The sequence below is a fragment of the Cricetulus griseus genome, chromosome 2 (assembly GCF_003668045.3).
Source record: "Cricetulus griseus strain 17A/GY chromosome 2, alternate assembly CriGri-PICRH-1.0, whole genome shotgun sequence".
Classification (NCBI taxonomy): Eukaryota; Metazoa; Chordata; class Mammalia; order Rodentia; family Cricetidae; genus Cricetulus; species Cricetulus griseus.
Genome location: NC_048595.1, coordinates 408463432 through 408485251, shown reverse-complemented (window position 1 = coordinate 408485251; position 21820 = coordinate 408463432). Strand labels below are relative to the sequence as shown.

The window sequence follows — 21820 nt, the reverse complement described above, 5'->3', positions numbered from 1 at the left end:
ACACCAAGCAAAAGAACTATCAAATGCCAATGACTTAAGCTAACAAAGGTATATTCTCATTCCAAGTCAAGTTATTAGAATTCTCCAGATCCCAACACACTCACAAGCCAGGTTGGAGAGTTCCCACTTCCTGTGCTTGCTATGCCAAAGGGAAGAAAGCTCCACAGGCTCCACAATGAGCCATAAATGTGTGAGTGGAATGTGAGCACTCTGAGGGACCCTGGAGAGACTGTTGTCACATGTATTCATCTTTTGTATTTGTAGCCACTATGTAGTACTGATACAACACAGATGGTAGATGGTTGTTACGTTGGCACTGTTTTCAGGTACTCTGGTGTCTTTGGGAGTTACTTTGGGCTAAGACTGAAAGAAATAGCAAAGCCCATGAAGAAAAGCCCAAAGACCTCCAGTCTCAATCAATCCTAGTGCTGCTGGGATGCTGAAAACAAGGGGACTCAGAAGCCCTTTCCCTGCATTAGTGAAGAATAGAATTCCAAGACAGATCATTCATAGCGTACTCAACTTCCTGGATATGAATTTCCTAGTGATTCAGGAGCACAGATCCCTGTCTGCTGCTTCGCACATGTATTAGCTCATGTATTTGTTGACTAACCGAGGTGTGGGCAGTTTTTACAGTCTTTGATAATGAGTTGAAACAGTAATGTTTATGACAAGATAATTTCTTTTTTTTTTTAGTGGTAATAGAATGGTGTTTTATTAAATGTGCATTTTAATAAATGCAGCTGTGTGTAGGACAAGGAGTTGGGGTAGGGGGCACCAAAACAAGACAAAACAGGGAGGGATGTATGATGCCCAAGCTGTTCTAACTCACTCTGGTTCCCTGAGCATCTACCCCCCAGCCCCCGACCCAGGAGGGTGTGGTGGTTGAGATGAGTGTCTCTGTCTGCTGCAGTCTCCACGGACATGACTGACAGTGAGAGCAACTCAGTGTGTGTCTGTGTGTGTGTGTGTGTGTGTGTGTGTGTGTGTGTGTGTGTGTGTGTGATGTTCAAATATATAGCAAGCATTTTCCATACAGCTTGGCCCTTAACTCTAGGCTTCTACATTGTCTGACCCTCTGAGCCAGTGACCTGGTCAAAAGCTGGAAGAAGAACAGACTATTGGGGTTCATTGTCAGGTGGTGTGTTTATTGTGTGTTTTACTAAAATCATCCCTGGAATCTAATGTCCCATGTGAAAGAAATGCCACAACATGCTTGTTCTTTAGAAAGCAAGAAACCAGGTCAGAGGGTTGTGGTGCATGCCTTTAATCCCCACACTCAGGAGGCAGCAACAGGTGGATCTCTGAGTTCAAGGCTGGCCTGGTCTACAGAGTGAGTTCCAGGACAGCCAGGGTTGTTACCTAGAAAATCCTGGTCTTGAAAAACCAAAGGGGGCGGGGGGAGGGAGAGGAGAAAAAAGAAAGCTAGAAACCATGGATAGAGAGGGCCTCATGTTTTTCAGTTTCTGTGTGTTCAAGCCACTTGTGCTCTTTTGGCCGTTTCTTCCATTATGTGTGTCTGAAGATATGCAGAAACCTGCTTACATGTTTTACATACCTAAAGACCTGCTATCTCTGGTGCAGTACTCACCATGCCCTGTGTGCACAGGCAGCCTAACAGCTGTTCTCTGGCTTTCCTCTAGAGTGCCTACCGCATGTTTACAAACAACACGTGTTTGAAGCACATGATCACCAAAGTCCGGAGGGACACCCACCACTTCGAACGCTATCAGCATAACAGGGACCTCGTGGGATTCCTCAACATGTTTGCGAACAAACAGCTGGAACTCCCGAGGGGCTGGGAGATGAAACATGATCATCAGGGCAAGGTAACCTGAGTGAGCCACCCTAGTGAGCGGCTGAGTGGCCTTGGCTGTTCTCATGGCTTCCCACTACCTTTGCAGTGAGGTAGTGCAAGCATTCCATCTCCTCCTTCAACACAAACCTGCTACACTCTCCAAATACTCCAGATCTCCAAATGTGGAAGTAGTATATGGTGCCCTGAGGTGTGGGTTTGGTGGAAGCCATGTTTCCCTGGCCATTCCTCTGTCTGTGCGCTCTTACCATTTTCCACTGACTACACAAAAGAATCCTGAGTGGTGTTAACTTGTGCTTCTGAGTGGTAATACTTATTCTCCTGAGTGTCTAACTTGTGTTGCAGACAGGAGAATAAGAAGTGATGGTCCTGTTTAGAGAGTACACTAGAAATCACTGAGCCGTTGTGCAAGACGCTGGCCGAGTCTGAGCCTCAATCATGGTTCAGAGCCCTGGCCTGTTTGCACCTTGAACAACTAACTCCCTAGTTTATGATGAGAAGCACATAAAGACCAGAGTAATGACATCTTCGGTTCCTGTGTAGACGGAGAACCAGAAAGTCCAGTTTTAATCAGGAAGTTTTGTATGAGTAAGAGGTCACAATGAGAAAGTTGGTTTTGTTAGAAGGTATTCCCTAGTGAACATTTTATTTTTATTTGACATTTGCTTGACACCCCCCTGTGAACCGTGAAGTGTTTAAGGTCTTGATAGATGAATAGAGGCTTCTTACATTACAGCAAAGCACCATTGTTGGCTCAGCAACCTACCCAACATCACCAAAACAAGCTATGGCTGAGCTGTGCTGTGACCCAGATGAACCCTTTGCTTGACCGTGACATTATATTTTCTAAATTTTGCATAACCAACCTCAGCTTCTCTGTCTGTATGAAGTATTTGTGTATAACACTGAAAAGGGGCGTTAAATGGGATGATATTTAAAGTACGTAACAATATTTTTGCAAAGTCAGTCTTTTTTGAGCACCAATGCAAAGCAGATTAGATACTGTAGAGGCATGTCATTTGAAGAAAAGAGACAGACAAGAGGCAAGTAAAACAACTGTGTGCTGGGAGATGATTAATATCATATTGTTGATTGAAGCAGAGGGCAGAATCTGTGGAAAGATAGCAATGGGTGGTGTTTTATAGAGGTGGCTGGGGAAGTCATGATAGACAGGGAAGCATTAAGGACATGAGGTGTGAGCTATACTGGGAAGAGCATTCAGGGCAAATGGAACAAGTAAAGTATGCAATACATGCTGCTTTCCCCGAAGTGACCTCTGATACCATGTGATCTTTTCCTCCTCTCTAATTCAGCCCCCAGCAATCTTATCAGAAAGCCCCTTGCAGTCAAAGCAGTTGCTATTGAGGCATTTTTTTTTAATGTGAGGAAGAATGCACAGACTCGTTAAACTACTGACTTGATTCTACAGGGCTGTTTAACAAGTCTCTTGTTCCCAAACAAGTTTAGTGGTGTCAGGGATGAATTTAGAAGAGATAAAGACAATGGATTTGCGATTATGTCCCTGGACCACAGGTTAAATGACAGTGAGTCAGAATCATGACAGTGAGACTTGCCAGGAGACTAGGAAGACAGAAGCAGGGACACCAGGAAGGATGTGGCATTGCTGCAGCTAGGTCTGCTCCAATAGATTGGAAGGATGCTCAGCAATTACTTAGATTGACCAAGACCCATAATTAGGGCCAAGTGTGATGGCTCACACCTGTAATCTCATCACTGCTAAACTGAACAGGATTGGCATGAGTTAGAGGCTAGCCTGGGCTACATGGTGAGTTCAAGACAAGCTGAGGATACATAGCACAGCCTTGTCTCAAAAGTGAGATGTCACATTTAATAAGCAATAGTCTTGGTGTACAATGTTCCCTTCCCCTCAGTCTCACTGGTGAGCAGGTGGATGACTGTCTTCTTGAATTGTGCCAATAGCAAGGACTTGCCTGGGAGAGGTCCTCATCTGCCTCATGATACAGTTATTAATGGGTCCTAGCTGAGGATCCCCACATGCACTTTCATTTATTTATGTCTGGGTCACTCCCCTTTATCCCAGTGCACTCATGGAGAAGCTTCTGAAAACAAGTGGATGAATGAAATATCACCTGTGGTTTCCTGTGGTCATCTTCACTTTGAATGATGCAAGAAGCTTCCAGGCTCTCTCCCTACACCTACCCCTCCCATCTGCTCTCTCACTTGATATATCTTCCATTGGCCCCATCTCCCCCCCCTTTATTTTTTATATTATGTGTATGGTTATTTTGCCTGCAGTTATCTCTATATACCATGTGCATGAAGTGGCTTTAGAGACCAGAAGATGGACTAAGATCCTCTGAGATTGGAGTTGCAGAGGCTTATGAGCTGCCATGTGGGTGCCAGGATTTGAACCTGGGTCCTCTGGAAGAGCAGCCATTGCTCTTCAACACTGAGTTGTCTCTCAAGCCTTTCATCTGAGCTCTTTTAATTAATTCATGATTTGTCTTAGATTGCTTACACTACATGTTTGTGATGTGTACTTTAGGTGTGTTTAATTTAGGAAAAGATTTTCTTTTTTGTGTGGACAATTTTTAATTAGATGACTGTGAGATTTCACAGGAACATAGACCCAGTTTGCTTTGGGAGTTATAAGGTGAAATCCATTTGTAAGTCACACAGATAAAGGGAATGGCATAGAACATTCATTTAAGATTGACAGGGCTGGAGAGATACCTCAGTGGTTAAGAGTACTTGTTGCAGTGGACCTTGGTTTGATATCCAGCACCCACATAGAAGCTTACAACACCCATATCCCCTGCTCCATGGGAATCCAACACTCTCTTCTGACCTCTTCAGGCACCAAACCCATGCATGGTACACACATACATACTTGCAGGTAAAACACTCATATATGTAAGGTAAAATAAGCAAATCAGTAAATAAGTCTAAAGATTAATAATCAAATAGTAAGAATATCACATTAAATTCTGGAAGGGGAGAATGTAGAGAATTTGGAGCCCTCAGATACTGCTGATAGAAGCATAAAATGATCCATTAATGTGGGAAATACTCTTGGAGTTTCTGAAAATATTAAGCAAGTAGCTGTCATATAATCTGACAATTTTATATATACACCCAAGAGAAATCTACACCCAACATAAAAGCATGCATTTGAATGTTCATAGCTATATTACTTATGAAGTAGAAGTTGGAAATAAGCCAAATGTGTATCAATGAATAAATAAAATATAGTAGATTGATACAATGGAACATTACTTGATACTACAAAGGAATGAAATAGATAGCATGCCACAATACATATGAACTTTGAAAATGCTTGCTAAGGGAAAGAAACTAAACAGGTTACATAGTGTGACATGGCCAGAATAGGCAACTGCAGAGAGGCAGAAAGTAGACTATTGGCTTCCTAATGCTAATGGGTATAGGATTTCATTTGGGGGTGGGAATTATCCTAAAATTAGATAGTGTTCATGCTTACACATCCCTATGTCTACACTAAAAGAGTAAAACAGATACATTAAATGAATGAATTGTGTGGTATCTGAATTCAGTGTTAGGAAAACTAGTTTTTAAATGAATAGACTCAGTTAAAGGGTAGAAATTCCCTTTTCAAAGCTCTTAGATTGTATAGGTTTCTGCTTCCTTGACCTCTGTGATTTAATATTAATTATGTGGTAATCTTGGCTTTTTTAAAAAGTACTTTAGTAAAATATAGAGTGCAGGGCTTACACACAACAGAAATTTATTCCTCACAATTCTGGAAGTTTAGATGTTCAGGATCAAGATACTGGCAGGTCTTTGGTGTTCAGGGAGGGCCTGCATCTTATAAGTGACAAAAGTTATAAGGTAGTTCTCTGAGGGTTTCTTTGAACAAGTACAAATCCCATTCGTGAGGATCCCATTCTCATTACTGATCCCATTCATGGGGGTCCCACTCTCCTTACTGATGCCATTCATGAGGCTCCCATCCTCATTATTAATCCCATTCATGAGGGTCCTATCCTCATTACCTAATCACCTCCCTGAGCCATCACTTCCTGGAAGTGCTGGTGGGGTGGGGAGAGCACAAACAAACTATAATGCTAATGCTTTTCTTCCTGATCTTAATTTCATTTGGAGAGGTCTCTTGTTCAAAGTTCCATTATAGTATTTGTTGTACTTAATTCTATTGTTTCCTTAATTATCTTAATTCCATAACCTTGAAGCTGACAATTAATCCAGGTTTAATTTTATACACAATTGGCCTTTCAAGACTGTGTGATAAACTTCTGTATACATCTGTTGAACTTAGGACCCAGGATTTCCCTCTAGGACAAACATACATATATTCTCCCCCAACCCCACACTCTGGGCATTAAACCCAGGGCCTTGTACATGCTGGGCAGACACTCTGTGGCTGTATCTTACCTGTCTCTACTTTTAGTTATTTTTCTAATTTTTAAGACAAGGTCTCAAAAGGTTGATCAAGCTGGACCTTGAACTCATTTCTAGTCCAGTTAGGCCTTAACTTTGGTATTCTGCTTTAGCCTCCCTACTACTGGGTCTCTAAGAGTGTGCCACTTTCCTCAGTGCAAAGATCTCATTTTGAAGGAATCACAAAGAAAAAGAACTGTTATTTAAACATTTTTCTTGCTTCTTATAATAATAGTTTTTAAACTTCGGCACACTCAGGAATATTAAAACCAAGGGTAATTTGAGATCTCAGTGGCAGTGCTGATAAAATTGTATTATTTATGTTAGAAATAGTCATCAAATACTATTAAAATGTGACTTTATTTAAAACATCTCTGGTTCTTGGCTGAGTTTAGCAATTAGTTTTCTAGCAATAACAGCTAGAAAACAAAAATATACCCCATAGGGAAAACACTGATTTTCAAATACCTTAGTTTTTTCCTCTGTGTATTTTATTTTGCTTTTGGGGGGGGGGTGCAATGGTTAATTTGATTGATTTGAGAAAGTAGGCTGAATTGGGAGGATTCTTGGATCCATAGCTTCTTGGCATGACATCTGTGAGCCTCAGTTTTCTTTAATATCAGCCTTTGTACCCATGCCGTCCTGCTCTGAGAGCTGTGGTTAGCACCAAATCCTGCTAATGGTTAGATGACAAGGCTCACGTCTCCTTCAGCATCTGAATTATTGGTTAAGTTTCACAATATAAAATCATGTCTGTATGTTCATATGCCTTTAGAGGTTCTTTCATTTGGGGCAGCTGTGATAGGAAGCACACACACACACACATCTGCAAAATGAACTAGTGGCTGCAACCAGCTAAGCCCAGAGCAGGATGAGTTCTGTGGCCAGTTCCTGCTCCCCCACCAGCCAGGTGCAGAGCTGGACAGAGCAGGGATCTCAATGCAATTCAAGTAAGCAGATTTACTCATGAACAAGTCCTTACTTGAGCAGTGAGTACTTGGTGACTTACAAAGGGCACTGCAGGCTTAACATCAGTGTCTTGTTCCCTTCTTCTGGGGACCTGCTGTTTCCCTTTACTCTGGTGGTCCCTTGGAATGGCCTTTCACAGCGGGTCAGTTCTCATTATTTTGTTTGGGTTGTGTGTGCTGTTCTTGACTGCTACAGGACAGTATAGCCTGGAGTATTTGCTTCTTCAAACTTGCAGAATAACCCAGATACTCCCTTTTTCTCTATTTTGGTATCTCTTGGCCTTTTGTGGAATTGGTGATCAGTGTCTTCTTTTTTCCCAAGTGCTAGGATAAAAGGCATGCACGACCAGTGCCAGGCATCAGTGTCTTCTTACTGTGGTGGCATCAGCCTTGCTCATTAAAGCAGGTTCTTAAAAATATTCTTGAAATTCGAGTAGCTTTGAACTAGAACTGAAGTCAGCTGCATGCAGTTGCACAGGATGGTGGGCTTCGGGTTAAGGGGACCAAGCACACCTCCTCCAGGCACTGCCATTGAACCTCAATTCCTCTGCTTTAGATGACTACAAATATGTGGCAGACAGGTGGCGAGGCTCAGAGGTAAAAGTGTCTGCTGCTGCCAAGCCTGGTGACCTGTTCAATCCCTAGGATCCACGTGATGGAATGAAATACCCAACTTCTACAAGTTACTCTGTGATCTTCACATATGTGCCTACACACACACACACACACACACACACACACACACACACACACAACACACACAGAGAGAGAGAGAGAGAGAGAGAGAGAGAGAGAGAGAGAGAGAGAGAGATAAAACGTAATGAAAAAATGTTTAAAGGTATGATGCCATGGTGCTGGTCTAGGTTCTGCAAGAGTCCAGTCTAGAGAATACTGCTAATATGTGGTACATTTTTATAGCAAAGGCAGTATTTAAGCTGATTAAAAGAGGCTCTAAAAGGAGAGAATAGGAATGGGGAAGAAAAATCCGAAGTGGAAAACACTAGGCAGACAGGGCTGGTTCCTGTGAAGATGTAATGGGTAAATTTTAAGACTCCTGTCACTAGGAAGAAGTCCATGGAGCCCCTGCAGGGGGCTAAGACTAACAGAGTGACTTTTCCCATCTCTGTTGCTTTGCTTTGTACTCTCAAACAGGATTAAATAATATATGATATTTTCCTAATTATTTCACCTGGGCCTAAATTGAAATACTAAGAAATTTCAAACTTTAAAGGTGATGCATCATAAGCTTCATGTTTTTAAAGTAAAAACATAATCAGTAATAATATTTTTTTGTAAAAAGTCTTCCCCATAGTTTGTTGTATTTTCCTCTCCATAAATCCCAGCTGATTTGAAACCCATTTCTATATCTAAGCTTTGTAACTCAAAGAGCTGTAACTTAGAGAGTGACGCTGGGAATTTTCATATCACAATGATCTAAACAGCCAACTTGGATGAGCGCCAGTGTTGCAGTTGTGGTTTTGAGATTTGAGAACAAAATAAGCGTTTGCCTGGTGGAAGTTACTGAAGGCTGGAGGATTTTTGTTTGACTAGAGGTAACCAAACTGTAGAGTCGTATCAGGTGTCCCAGGTTTGACCCTGGTCTCCATCTTCCATCAAACTGACAGTCATTATTTACTGAGTCAAGTTCTGTTCAACTCAGTGGGTAAAAGGCATCTTAATATTTGGAACTCTCACATGAATTTAAAAAAAATCCAAATTTGGAATATAAGCTCCTCTTTGTAAAATATAGGGTTGTTGTTTTATTATAGTTTTCTTCATTTTGTTTATTTGGCTGAACTTATTATTTTTGTGGAGTATCTTTTTAGTTGTTATTCTACAAGTAGCTTTGTGGAATGAGCTGACTTAGACACCTCATGTTATTCAGCAGCCCAGGAGATGAGATGAAACTCTGAATGTGTAGATAGTTCACTGTTTTAGAGGAGCCCTGAACTAATTTTTAAGTGGCAAAAGATATCAAGTCAAAGAAAAACCCACAGGAAGATAAATGTGATCAAAGCATATTAGATACAGTTATGAAAAGACCACAGTCACACCCATTATCTTATATAATTAATATAAGCTAATATTGTGCTTATCATGTTTAAAATCACAAATTATTAGCTATAGAATACAAATGGCAAAATAAAGTTGTCTTTCTGGGCCTGTGTGTCATTTTGAGTGAGGGACTAGAACAAGCTTGGGCTTTGCGGATGTTCTTGAGTAAGTTTGCTAAATTCTTAGACTCCAGAAGGAATCACCCAAGTCAGGAGATGGACTTTCTCTTTCTGTGTTTCTCAGTTAGCCTCATGACTTGCATTGGGATTTTAAAAACATATTATTTTCAGAGTCTACAGCAGTGCCTCTGTTTTCCATGGAAAATGTGTTGATCTGAGTAACTCCATTTTCAGCCTTCCACAGTGATGTGCGGTGGGGGCCGGGGAGGCAGCTCTGTGTTTCGCTTTGTTTACATACATGGTCCCTTCAATGTATTCCTGGTTTGGCAAAATATTAACTGGAAACAATTCCAAGCTTCTTTAGTTTAGATTTGTTGAGCCTGAGGTTGGTATTTCTTCATAAATGCTGATGGCTTTTCCTTTGCTTAAAATAATACAAGTTTAAAAAAAAAAAGAAAAAGAAAAAAGAATTGTCTAAAGAAAGAAATGTATTTTGTTTGGCCTTGCTAAAATACCACTTGGCTCCAAGCATCCCATATTTCTTGTCTCTGGCTGTGCCCTGAAGCTGTGAAAGGGTAGATGTTTTTAAAATGAGATTTGAGTTGGTGCATTTGCATTCCCTTCAGTTTTTGCATTGTTAGTGTTAGTTGGCCCAGCAGTGTGAAGCTTGTGTGGATTTCCTTAATGAAATTTAGCAGTAGGGAATGGTGGAGTTTAGAAGCTTCTCTGTGAACAGCTAATTTGAAAAGGACTTATTTCTTCAGATGATTGCTTTTTAAATGAAGTTTCAGACAATTACTTGCTAGATAGATACTCATAAGGTATTGCAGGCTATTCAAGCATTGTGACATGAAAGTGACCCAATTTTTTAAAAGAGGACCAGGTCAACTTCATTGCTCTCTTAAACTAGTTAGCCTCCCCTGTGGAAAGTGATCCACTTTTCTGATATAATTGATGTGTGTCACCAATGGAACTAGCCAGCCTACAAGTTGCATGGTGATTTTTCATGCTTCACCTGGGTTTTCTTACTCATGGTGGTGCTGGAGATGAAACCCAGGCCCAGTTTACTTTAAAGCAGCCTACAGTTTTCATACCTTGACTGTGACCTGAGTCACCCCCTTTTACACATATAAAGCAAAATGCTAAGGAAACCTATCCAAAGTCACATGGGGAGGACCCCGAGCAAAGCCAAAACACATGCAGAGTAATTTAATTGCTCCTGGGTGCTGTTTCCTGTTAGTGCCCTAGATCTGCAGTACTGATGGAGATTTTCAGGACCTTTCCTCTCAAGTGCTTGGGACTGGGAAATGTGTAAACAGTATACACATTCCATTGACTGTGAAACAGAACTCCTTGGGATGGTCACATAGTACTCCCTGGCCACCGCCATGCGTCTAATGTGTTTGTGGTGAGAGTTGGACAGGGCATGTGGACTGTGCTGCTGAGTCAGTGGCAATTTTTCCAGCTTGCAGCAGCACAGAAGCCAAGTGCTGTGAGTGAGTGGCTGTGATTCTCAGCCCAGTTCAAGGCTTACTTAAGTGCTTTTCCAAAACCGAGTTTGGTATGAGGTGTGGGAGAAGCAGGAGGAACATAGCAGGTAGGATAAGATGGTAGGCAGAGAGCAGCATGGGAGGAGAGGAGCTATGAAAAGGAGAGAGGGAGAATAAGGAGTGCTCATTAGACAATGGAGACAGGTGAAAGGTGGGTTCAAGTCCCACCTTTGTAAGTTCCCAAGTGTATCACTGAAATCTACAACTGTGACACAAGTGTATTAATAGTGACCAATAACCAGCTGTCGTTATTACTCAAATAATGAAAACCCCTTGCTGAGATGGTGCTTCCAGTTTGAAGTTTAGAGAGAGCATGCTTGCTTTGCAGTGGAGATTTTGGTGTGACCATCTGGGGTTGGCTTGTCTGGAAGTTCAGAGGTGAGCAAGCTGGATTTTTCAGGAGGTTCCTGGAGTTGCAAGAGCCACACTCCACCATTAGTTCCTTCCATCTTTTGCTTATCCATTTCAGTTGTTTAGTGCACTGGCTGTTACAGGACAGGATAGAGGATGACCAGGAAGGAGACTTCCTACAATGACTTAGTCTCGAACCCTCAGATGCAAGGGGCCTGGGAGAATTGCTTTCGCTTATCTCCTTGGGGGTCCTTGTGGTTTGTGTTTTCACCCTTGTGCATGGACTGTAGCAAGAAACTTTGGAATGTTTAGGAAAAAGGCTTAGAATTGAAAACTATTTTTCATGATAATAGCAGTAATTCATGTTTGAAATGCCAGCGAAATTGTGTTTTAAAATGTGTATAAACCTTCTCATTAGCTTTTCTTTAATAGATGTTATGTTATGTTATAATTTAACAAAGAAAAAAGAATAAATAAACCTTAAAAATTGGATGCGATTTGCCCAAAATTACATTAGTAGTGAGTGGCAGGGTAGAGATCAGAAATGGACATGTCCTTTAATGGGTCCCAAGCATCCCATGATTACTTTACCTGCTACTTTGAAAGTTTTAGTCTGAGAGATTATTCCTATCTATAACTTGAGTTGCAAAACTTTCTCTTCTATTTAGTTCTTACCTTCTCTAGTTTCTTGGACCTTATGTTTCATATTCCCCTTTCATTTCTTTTTAGTGTTTCTACATTGTTAGCTATTTTTGTGTTTTTCATAGATTTTAATTCTTGGCTAGTTAAGTAGGAGCTGTCACTTTGTACTTGGAATGTGTTTGGAGCACTTTGTTCTTTATTGGGTGCCTTCCTTTTCCCAAGTCAGTCCTAAAAGCTACTGAGGATGAGTAAGAAATAGTCCCTTTCCTCCAGGCATTTACATAATTCTTTAGAGAATGGGTTTTAAACAAGCCTGTTAACATCGAATTAGGATCTGACACTATATGCAAATCAGCATTGACCTACATGCAGACACTCATTTGCGCTTGTAATTACTAGTGCATCATGGTGCCTCTCATTGCCACCCATCTCTTGAAAGCATTCCTAAGGTACTACATAATGGGGCAATACTACTTTAGCACGTTTTCTATTTTCCCTTAAGTAACATGGTTTATATTATTATGTTTGTAGTAAAATCTTCTTGATGATAATTTATACAAAAAAGAGACTTGATCATATCTGCTTTGTAAAGGCAGGAGTTAAACATGGTTATTTGTAAAAATGATGGCCACTTCATGACATTTTGAATAATGTCAGGAATCATGAATAGGTATATTAGAAACCTAAATAAAATGAAGGCCGGTGTGAAATTTGAAGCCAGAGCCTGTCAATACAAGGCTATGAATGTCTGCTACTCGTGGACCTTTCACAGTGTTGAGAAAGAGGACGTCTTCTCTCTTAGGCTGGGAAAGACCTACTCAGTCTTTGAAATCACATAGTCTGAGAAGGGACTGGAAACATTCTTTTTTTAATTTTTTTTCTTTTTTACTTACTTATTTCTATTTTATATACAGTGTTCTATCTGCATATTTGCCTGCACACCAGAAGAGGGTACCAGATTTCATAACAGATGGTTGTGAGCCACCATGTGGTTGCTGGGAATTGAACTCAGGACCTCTAGAAGAGCAGTCCAGTGCTCTTAACCTCTGAGTCATTTCTCCAGCCCTGGAAACATTCTTGTTCTGTCATTTTTCTGCTTGTTTATTAAAGACATTAAAAATTCAGATACTTGTATTTTTAGGAACTGTGAAAACTAGCCAAAGTTTTAGGATGACTTAGAAACAGTGATAGCCATTAGCAATTGTGTTTTAGAGTAGTGATGTCATCAATGTGTTGAGAAGAAAGAGTCTTCTAAAAGATTTGAGGAATAAAAGTGTTTAGGAGATTTGAGCAACTGAGAAACTACAGGTATGCTACTTATGTAAAATGAGCCCCTGAAATAATGGAGAGGTGCTCAGGCTAGGAGGAGACAGAGACGACTGGACACTGGGAAAACAGGAGGAGTCTTGAGGCTGGCTGCATTGGAAAAGGAAGAAGGAAGTCGCTGATGGTGAAGTTTTAGAGGATTATAATTTTGTAATAACCAGGTGTGGGTGGGGCCCAAGAGCATCAGTTAAAGGAGTCCAGATGCCCTTTTTGCTCATTGTTACGATCATTGTTTTGTTTTGAAATGTACCTCCCTGTGTATCCCAGGGTAGCCTCCTCTTAGAATGCTTTTGCTTCTACAGTCAGAGTGCTGGGATTACAGGCATGTGCCACCACACCCAGTTCCAAGTGTCCACCCCATGGCATCCTTCTAAGGTCACTTCTTTGATGACTATCTCTTGGAGTATTTTCTAAAGCCTTGTGTAATGTCCCTTCCTGCTTTCTTCATTCTGGATCCTGGCTAAATGTGCCTTTCTCTAGTCCACCCTTTCTTAATGGATGTCAAGAAATTCTTCCAAGGATTGCAAATTGTGAGAAAATGAAACTAATATTATTACTCAAAAGTGGGTAGTTTCCTGGCTATGCCGTGCTGGTCTGCTGAGACATGCATGTAGTGTGTGTTGACTACTCCCCTAATTGTATCCTAGGCATTTTTTGTGGACCACAACTCCCGAACCACCACTTTCATTGATCCTCGGCTCCCACTTCAGAGCAGTAGACCCACAAGCGCGCTGGTTCATCGGCAACACCTGACGAGGCAACGCAGCCATAGTGCCGGTGAGGTGAGTCTTGGCCTGTAGGGACTGACCAGTTGATTGACAATTGCTGCCAGGTGCTTTGTGAAATTGTGTTGCCTTTTTTCATTGTTTGTTTCTTTTGTCTTCTGTTTTTAGTTTAGTTTAGTTTAGTTTGGTTTGGTTTAATTTAGTTTAGTTTAAGTATATTATTTTAGAGGCATAGAAAGTTTTGGAATGTTGACAAGGTTTCTCTGAAATTACCTCCAGGCTAAATTGCGAATTTAATAGTTGGGGTATATGATGAGAGACTGAGAGTAAAGTTTTGTATTTAATTCCGAGGGAATTGGTAATAACAAAATGCTCACAGAAGACAATAGACCCTTTGCATACCCAAAAACAGTCTCATAGTAAATCAATGAATGAACTTTTAGTGGACTAAAATTGTATTAACTGCAGGGAAGAACTTCTTAAATGAGGTTTACTAGATGCCATTAAAATATCCACCGAGGGCAATTCTACTGGGCTGTGGAATCGTCACTGGTATTGTCTGAAATTAGAATGTATTTGACAGATGATTTATGTGCAGACTGCACAGAGAAGATGGTCCACACTAAGAAGGACTAGACACTCCCCTTCGTTCTACTTTGTCAGTTTGCAATGGTCTATGGTAACCACACGAGGGCTCTCTAGTACCCTGGCCCAAAATACACAAAATCCCTTCTTGTTTCACTTTGTTTTCAACAAGTTAAATCCATGAAAGGACTGTTTGTGGTTGAAATTTCTTCTCCTTCATGTAAGTTTATGCTTTGAGTGCACACTGTGGTTTGGTGTACACAGTTTCTAAAGGTTCCTTGGACAAAGGGAATTAGGATTCTTTTCCTGCCTGCCATTTCTAAATGCATATCATAGTTCCAATATTGTATTATAGGCCAAATATTCTGAAGGCTTTCTTATAAGAAAAACATTATGACTGCAATAAATAACTGGATTCAATTCATCAGAATTCCACCCATGGAATTTCCCCTCATGCTGTTCATGCTTTACTACATCATGTGTTCACTGTTTATAAAAGAATATACACAAGAAGCTCATATAAAAGTGATATATAAGTCTAATGCAGGGTGAGGTATGCCTGAAAATATTTATGTTTTATGAGTAGCCAATAAATCTTTATCATGCTGTCCTGTAAACCATTAGTGGTAAATGGGAGGGCACTGACAGCATTCATCTTACCAAATCTAGCCGAACTCTCACCCTTGGACCTTGTGTGGATGCATAGCATAATTGGGACTCCTCCTGGCCTTACACATGGACAGTGCACTTTAACCATTTATGGTGGCTTCACAAGCTGAAGTTGGCTGTTCTGTCTAGTCAGGATGATATTTCTGGGAAAACATATAAGAGACTAATAGCTGTACTTACACTTTCTTTCAGTGCCCCTGCCTCAGAACTTTGAATTACTTTCATGGTATAGGAGTAGCCAGTGGTGGGAGAGGGCCCCTGAAGGGTATATTAGCAACTTAATGAAAATCTCTCTTCCTATTGATGGGAACTGAAGAGTGAAACAGAGACTAACCCAGCACACAGCCGCATGCTTGTCCAACCTTTCTTGAAGAATATTCTTTATAAGGCAGCACTCAGGGAACATTGCAGCTGGACTGGCGGCAGTCCCTATATTTCTTGGAGGAATTGAACACTGTCTTGTGGTCCGGTTTTAAGAAGTGAAGCCTTCAAGACCTTTGGCTGTTCTAGGAAATGATCACACATGGCAACATACTGACGGGTGGGAAATAATCTGGACTGGTGTATTGAATTGCTAAACTCTCTGCCTGAAGATGTGTAGATAACAACCGAATCTTCTCATAGTGGCTAGCTGTGTTCCGCAAAGCCAATAACTTAGAAGAATCAGGCTGAGCAAATTTCTGCCTATGTACTGTTCCCACCCCTGACTTCATTCAGCAGCATCTGCAATCGGTAGAGATGCTGCAGTCTCTGCTGTCTGCTGTGGAGACAAGCACCTGCTGCGGTCCAGAAACATTGTAGTTGATGGTGTGAAGAAAACACACAGCAAGTATTTCCCATGTTCATACTATGGAGAGAAAATTTAAAGCTATATTTTAAATAAATGAAAATAACAGTAAAAAAAATCCTCAATAAACTTCTAAAGGATCTGCTGGGGCAGGGGAATCTAAAACACTTACTGTACAGATTGAAGGCCTGACTTTGGTCCCTGGGACCCATGAAAGAGTAGAAGGAGAGAACTCACTCCACAAACTTTCCCTCTGACCTCCACATGCACACCATGGCACTCTGCAACCATCTACAATAATAATTTTTTTAGTAGCTGAGAAAGAAAACTATTTTAATAACTCTTTTAGATAATAATACAGGCTTTCCTTTTATTGTTCCTAGCTTTATTGGGGCATAGGAAACAAATACTAAAACTGTTAATAATAACAACTGGTTTTGAAATATACACCAAGCACCATGGGAGTTCAGGGGAGAAGATTATATTAAACCTCAACTTGAAGAGAAGGGAGGTTTTCTTGGAGGAGGGGCTGTTTGAACTATACTTTGAAGAATGAGGGAGAGCATTCCTGAAGGATAAGCAGGGGTGGGGGGTGGAGAGTAGGGAGGGGTAGAAAGGTTGTTTCTAATGTGAAGGGCTGTGGAAGGGGCCTAAAAAATGTCCAGCTGGTGTAGTATGATAAAATGGCTATGAAGATTTTCACGGGAGGAGATAGGTACTCCATCTGAAAATGTATAAACCCAGTGCCACCTCCTGACCTCCTCTCATGGCCTTGATACTAATCTTAAAAGATTCCGGGAATATTCGAGAAAATGCTAGAACAGAGGCTAAAGCAGTGATAGAGTTTCCTGGTAAGAGCATGAAAAGTGGTTTTGGTAATCTATTTGTAGGAGTTTCTAAACCCATAAGAGGTACAATGAATAATTCAGGCCAGGGGAACCATTTTTAGATCTTGCACACCTGCTACTGCTGGCTGTCTGGTGTGGGAGGTAGAAACCAGACAGAGCTGTTACACCGGGTCCTCTAATGGGCATATAAAATTGCTTCTGAGGAGATAATGTCCTAATGCAGAGCCCCACAGGAAGATTGCTGCTGCTTAACTCCTCCTCTGCTGAGGCAGGGAATTCCCTCATCTATCTGGCTAAATAAAAAAAGGAGCATCCAGGCACAGCCCAATGCATATTGTGTTACTCGGCTCTTCCCTTTGACTATATTATGGCAGGTTGGGGTTCTGTCAATGAAGATAATCCTGATCAACAAGTCTACAATTTTGCTTCTGCAGCCTTGGTAATTATAAGCAGATAGAACTATGGAGCCTCGCATACTCACTGACCCAGCTTCTGTCTCGCATTAAGCCTTAAGAACAGACCTTTCAAGGATCTGGTGTCAGCCCTGTAGCTGGCACCTGTTCTCATCAATTGGTTATTTGCCCTAAGTATTTTGAACAACTTGGTTTGAGATGCCAATGCAAAGTTCTGTAGCTCTTGGTGCAGACATAAATGTTGCTTGCCTTCACAGGTAGGAGAAGACTCTCGGCATGCAGGACCACCAGTTCTTCCCAGACCGTCCAGTACATTTAATACAGTCAGTAGGCCACAGTACCAGGACATGGTTCCAGTGGGTATGTGAGCTCTTTCTACAAATCTTTATCTGTTATCATGTTATTGCACAGAGTGCATACTATGCTGACATGTGCCTCCTGCCAACCTTCCACTCTTTACCTTGTATCAGAAAACTACTGGTTTATCCTTAAGAAACTTACACTATAGTCCCTCGAGTCTCAGAGAGCTCCTGCCTTATAAAATCCTGTCCTACTTAGCAAGTATTGGGTCATTGAAGGTAAGAAAAACTAATGAGATAATATGCAATCATTGTAAATTAAGCATTTGAACAAACATATAATTAGGCTATATCACATCCTAAGATAGAATTTAAGTGGTATGTGAATCTGTGGTAGCTTCATACACCAACCAAGCAAGGCTACCACATTCTTAAGGGCTTTTATAACAAATAGAAAGCCACAAAGCCTCCAGATAGTCAGCTGAAGCAGATGGATGTGGGCTTACAGGTCTGAAAACCATGTTTAACTGTTGTTAAAGTGTTGACGTTAAAGTATATTCATGGCCACCAACCTGGAGCCCCTACAGCATGCAGAATGGACACACTGCTGAGAGGCCAATAGACTCTCTCTCTACCTTAAAGAGAGCAGCTTTGTCTTCCTCTAGTTTTGCATCCAAAACAAAGATGCTTACCTGGCAGGGGAGAGCCCATGATCATGAAGCTGTTTTTCCCAGGGCAGGGCACACCCATTATACTCCAGATGAGCTGACCACGTGATTTCCCCAAATGTTGGAAACTTGACTCTAGAAACAGACAAACAAACAAAACAGCCCTTTGTCATAAAATACAGTGTAATAATACCCATGACCTAAAGAAGTTCATAACCACCAGATAAGATATGTAAGGTTGATTGCCTGTCTACATTTATGATGTCATTATTAATATGTAATGTGTTAATAAATACTACATGCATAACTTTTGAGAGTTGTAAAATTATTACATAACAAGTCTCATCTCTGATCTTGAGTGGAATATAAAAACAAATCCATTATAAAAGTGTCTTCAGTTCACATATCATGGAGATCCTTGACATTGACATTAGAATTCTGTTTAAACAGATAGCATTTAAAAACTTCTACAACATTTAACTAAAATATGTATATATAGACAGTATGGCACTTCAAACACAGCTACCTATAGAATTACTGGCCTCTCTGTTGTTTTGTGAATTCAGACACTCTAACCTTGGTTCTCTGAATTATATTTATTGCTTATCCCTGATTACTAGTAATATAATGAACTAGAATAATCTTAAGTACACAGATTCATTTTCCTGACAGAACAGGTAATAATAGAACTCCTAATAAATCCTAATGAACAATTTTGACATTTCTATAGCCATGTCGTAGATCATTTAAAATATTTGTTTTGCCAGTAGTTGGTGATTTATGTTGCAGTTGTTTATACAGTGGGTTTGGTGTGGAGTTGTTCGAGTTTGGTGTTTATTTACATGTAGAGTTAGAGAATGGCTTGTCATTAACACTGTGGCCATAGCTGCCACTGTTACTGTTGACTTTTGGGGGAGGGGAGGAGCATCTTGGTTTTACCACTTTATCTCTCTGGCTAGCTACTATTCATCTACAAGATGGTTTCCACTTCTTATGGTTGTCATTTCTATGAGGTTGTCTGGTGTTGGCATTTTTTTTTTTTTTTTTTTTTTTTTGGTGATGGTAGTTTTGGTTTGGTTTGGTTTTTGAGGCAGAGTCCTACAGTATAGCCAGGGTGGCCTCAAATTCAGTCTTCCTGCTTCAGTCTCCCAAGTACTGGGATTATAGACCTGTACCACCATGCCTGGCTTTCAGGTTGATTTTGGTAAGTTTAAAATTATGAATATCTAGAATCTTGTTAGTTAACTAATCTTGTCATTTGAAGGTAAATATGACTAATCAGATGAACTGAAAAAAGAATAGCAAGTAGCATATAGGAGGTATAAGCCTGAGAAACATGTAACAGCTTAGACAATATAGGAATGTAAGCATCTATTGCCACAGTGGCAGAACAGCTATAACCTGAGGACTTGGGTGAAATGAATATTAGCAATAAATCATAGTATTTAAAGTCTGAATTTATATCATTATAGAAGTAGTGGTAGATTTTTTTAAGAAATGTTTCTTTTTTTTCAGCCTACAATGACAAAATTGTAGCGTTTTTGCGTCAACCCAACATCTTTGAAATTCTACAAGAGCGTCAACCTGATCTTACCAGAAACCACTCACTCAGGTAACCAGGGTACTGGGATTTGTTTCAAGGGGCATTGGCACCAACATAAAGTCTTAGTGGCACTGCCAGCCACCTAGAGACTTGGTTTCCTTGTGACATTGTTTATAAACGTTATGTATGATTATGTTCTGTCATCAGCACTAGCTCATTTTAGTCCCAGTTTCTCTACTAAATTGAATAAGATTGGCTAAATAAACTAGACTCTCCATTACAGAAGAAATATTAAAAGGACACAAATTTTCGCAGCCATGCAAACAATGACACTGACATTTTAAGTGCCCCTTGAATCAACAAGAGTAGTCTCCTGCTTGTTGAGATGTATGAAGTCCCAGCCTTGACATTCCATTTTCCTTAATGAAAACACAGTAGAACCCAAGCAGAGAGTCTGATTTCCTGTGTGAACCCTCCCTCTGATGCCATGCTTCTAGTCTGATATGCGCTCCTTGTCCCTGCCCACCTAGCTTCTTTCTGGTTTGTCAAGCAGGGGCATTCCTTTAAAACTCCGTGCCTTTGAAGCCTTTCAACTCCACAGAGATTCTTAGATTCATGATAGAGGACAGTGTTTCCTCATATCAGTGTGCTGTGCATCACTGGTGGCAGCAAGGGGAAATCTATATAACCGGGTGCCCACTTAATTTACACTTGTGCAGCAGTGGTTCTCAAAACTGATCCACCCTGTTTCCTCCAAATAATGCAGGAGCTTTATAAAATTCAAAATGCTGGGCCTCATCCCTAGCACACACACACACACACACACACACACACACACACACACACACACACACACACACACTCACTCCTCTCCCTTCCATATCCTCTCCAGAAACTCCATCCAAGAAGCATGGGCACTGTTTCCTTTGAGCCTCTCCGTGTGATAACCGGGCTAGACACTAATTTGATGATTAATTGTGTGACGTATGAAATCGTTCCTTGTATTCTTGACTATGTGACTTTCTGGCTCTGATATGATTTTTCAAGTTCTCATTTTTCAATTAGGTTCTTGATCCTTTCTGCTAGGGACCTCGCCCAGCTCACCTGTCCCTTGAGGTCTTTTCCTTACTGCTCAGATATCTAAAAGCACATTTATGCAGTGAAGAAATTGCCAGTATTATTACGCAGGCCTTACCTTGGGAATCCTTAACTTTCTGAAGACTAGAAACTATGCCAAATTTTAAGTATGGCATGTAAACAATGCCTATGTTAGAATCCTGGTTTCACAAAGAGACCTCTACAACTGAGTCACAGTGTTTTCTTCACATAAGCCTGCTGTTCTTGATCAACCCAAAAAATAAAAAAAAAAATAAATAAATGACAAATATGGACTTTAAATGTGTCTTCCTTAGGGGCTCCCCTCAACAATCCATGGTCCCCTGGAGATTAATAGAATTGCAGAAGTGAGTTAGTGAGTTCAGCCTTCTATTCCAATTAGGATTATAGAGATTCTGGATCTCCCCAAAGCAAAACAAATGAATTCCTCCTCTCTTGATGATCATGAGGTAAAGACACTTTAGTTTCTCTCATTTTCACTTCCTACACACACACAGAGAGAGAGAGAGAGAAAGAAAGAGGGGAGAGAGAGAGAGAGAGAGAGAGAGAGAGAGAGACTTTCTGAATGCATCCCATCTTCACAAAGCAGACTAAGAATGTGAATACTTGAGAAGTTTTGAGCTTTTCCTCTGTAGCCTAGTTTATTATTTAAAGTAATTAGCATATCTTTACATCTTTGCCTTGGAGGAGCTGGATGTTTTCATCTACATGAACAGGGCATCTGACTTACCACAAGTCTGTAATGACTTAGAAGAACATTAAGAAAGGCTCCAGCTGATAGCTTCCAGCTTTTTGCTTTCTTTCTGCTTTTGACTCCATGAGAAAGCTGAAGATTTTAATTTTTTCAGTGGCCTTCAGGGTCCTCAGTTAACTACAATTCAGCATAGATCTCACATGGTAATCTCTTATGGAGAAATTACTTCA

General features: G+C 40.6%; 1 protein-coding gene and 1 pseudogene across 1 annotated transcript in view; both read left to right on the top strand.

Annotated features, from left to right (window-relative positions):
* Hecw2 (HECT, C2 and WW domain containing E3 ubiquitin protein ligase 2) overlaps positions 1–21820 on the top strand; it is a 196522-nt gene that overhangs the window by 109674 nt on the left and 65028 nt on the right. The window contains exons 13-16 of the mRNA XM_027396880.2: positions 1644–1829; positions 13891–14025; positions 17528–17630; positions 19753–19849. Coding sequence (XP_027252681.1) covers positions 1644–1829; positions 13891–14025; positions 17528–17630; positions 19753–19849 — 521 coding nt within the window. The remainder of the gene's footprint in view (positions 1–1643; positions 1830–13890; positions 14026–17527; positions 17631–19752; positions 19850–21820) is intronic.
* On the top strand, positions 18254–18380 carry LOC113833637 (annotated as a pseudogene).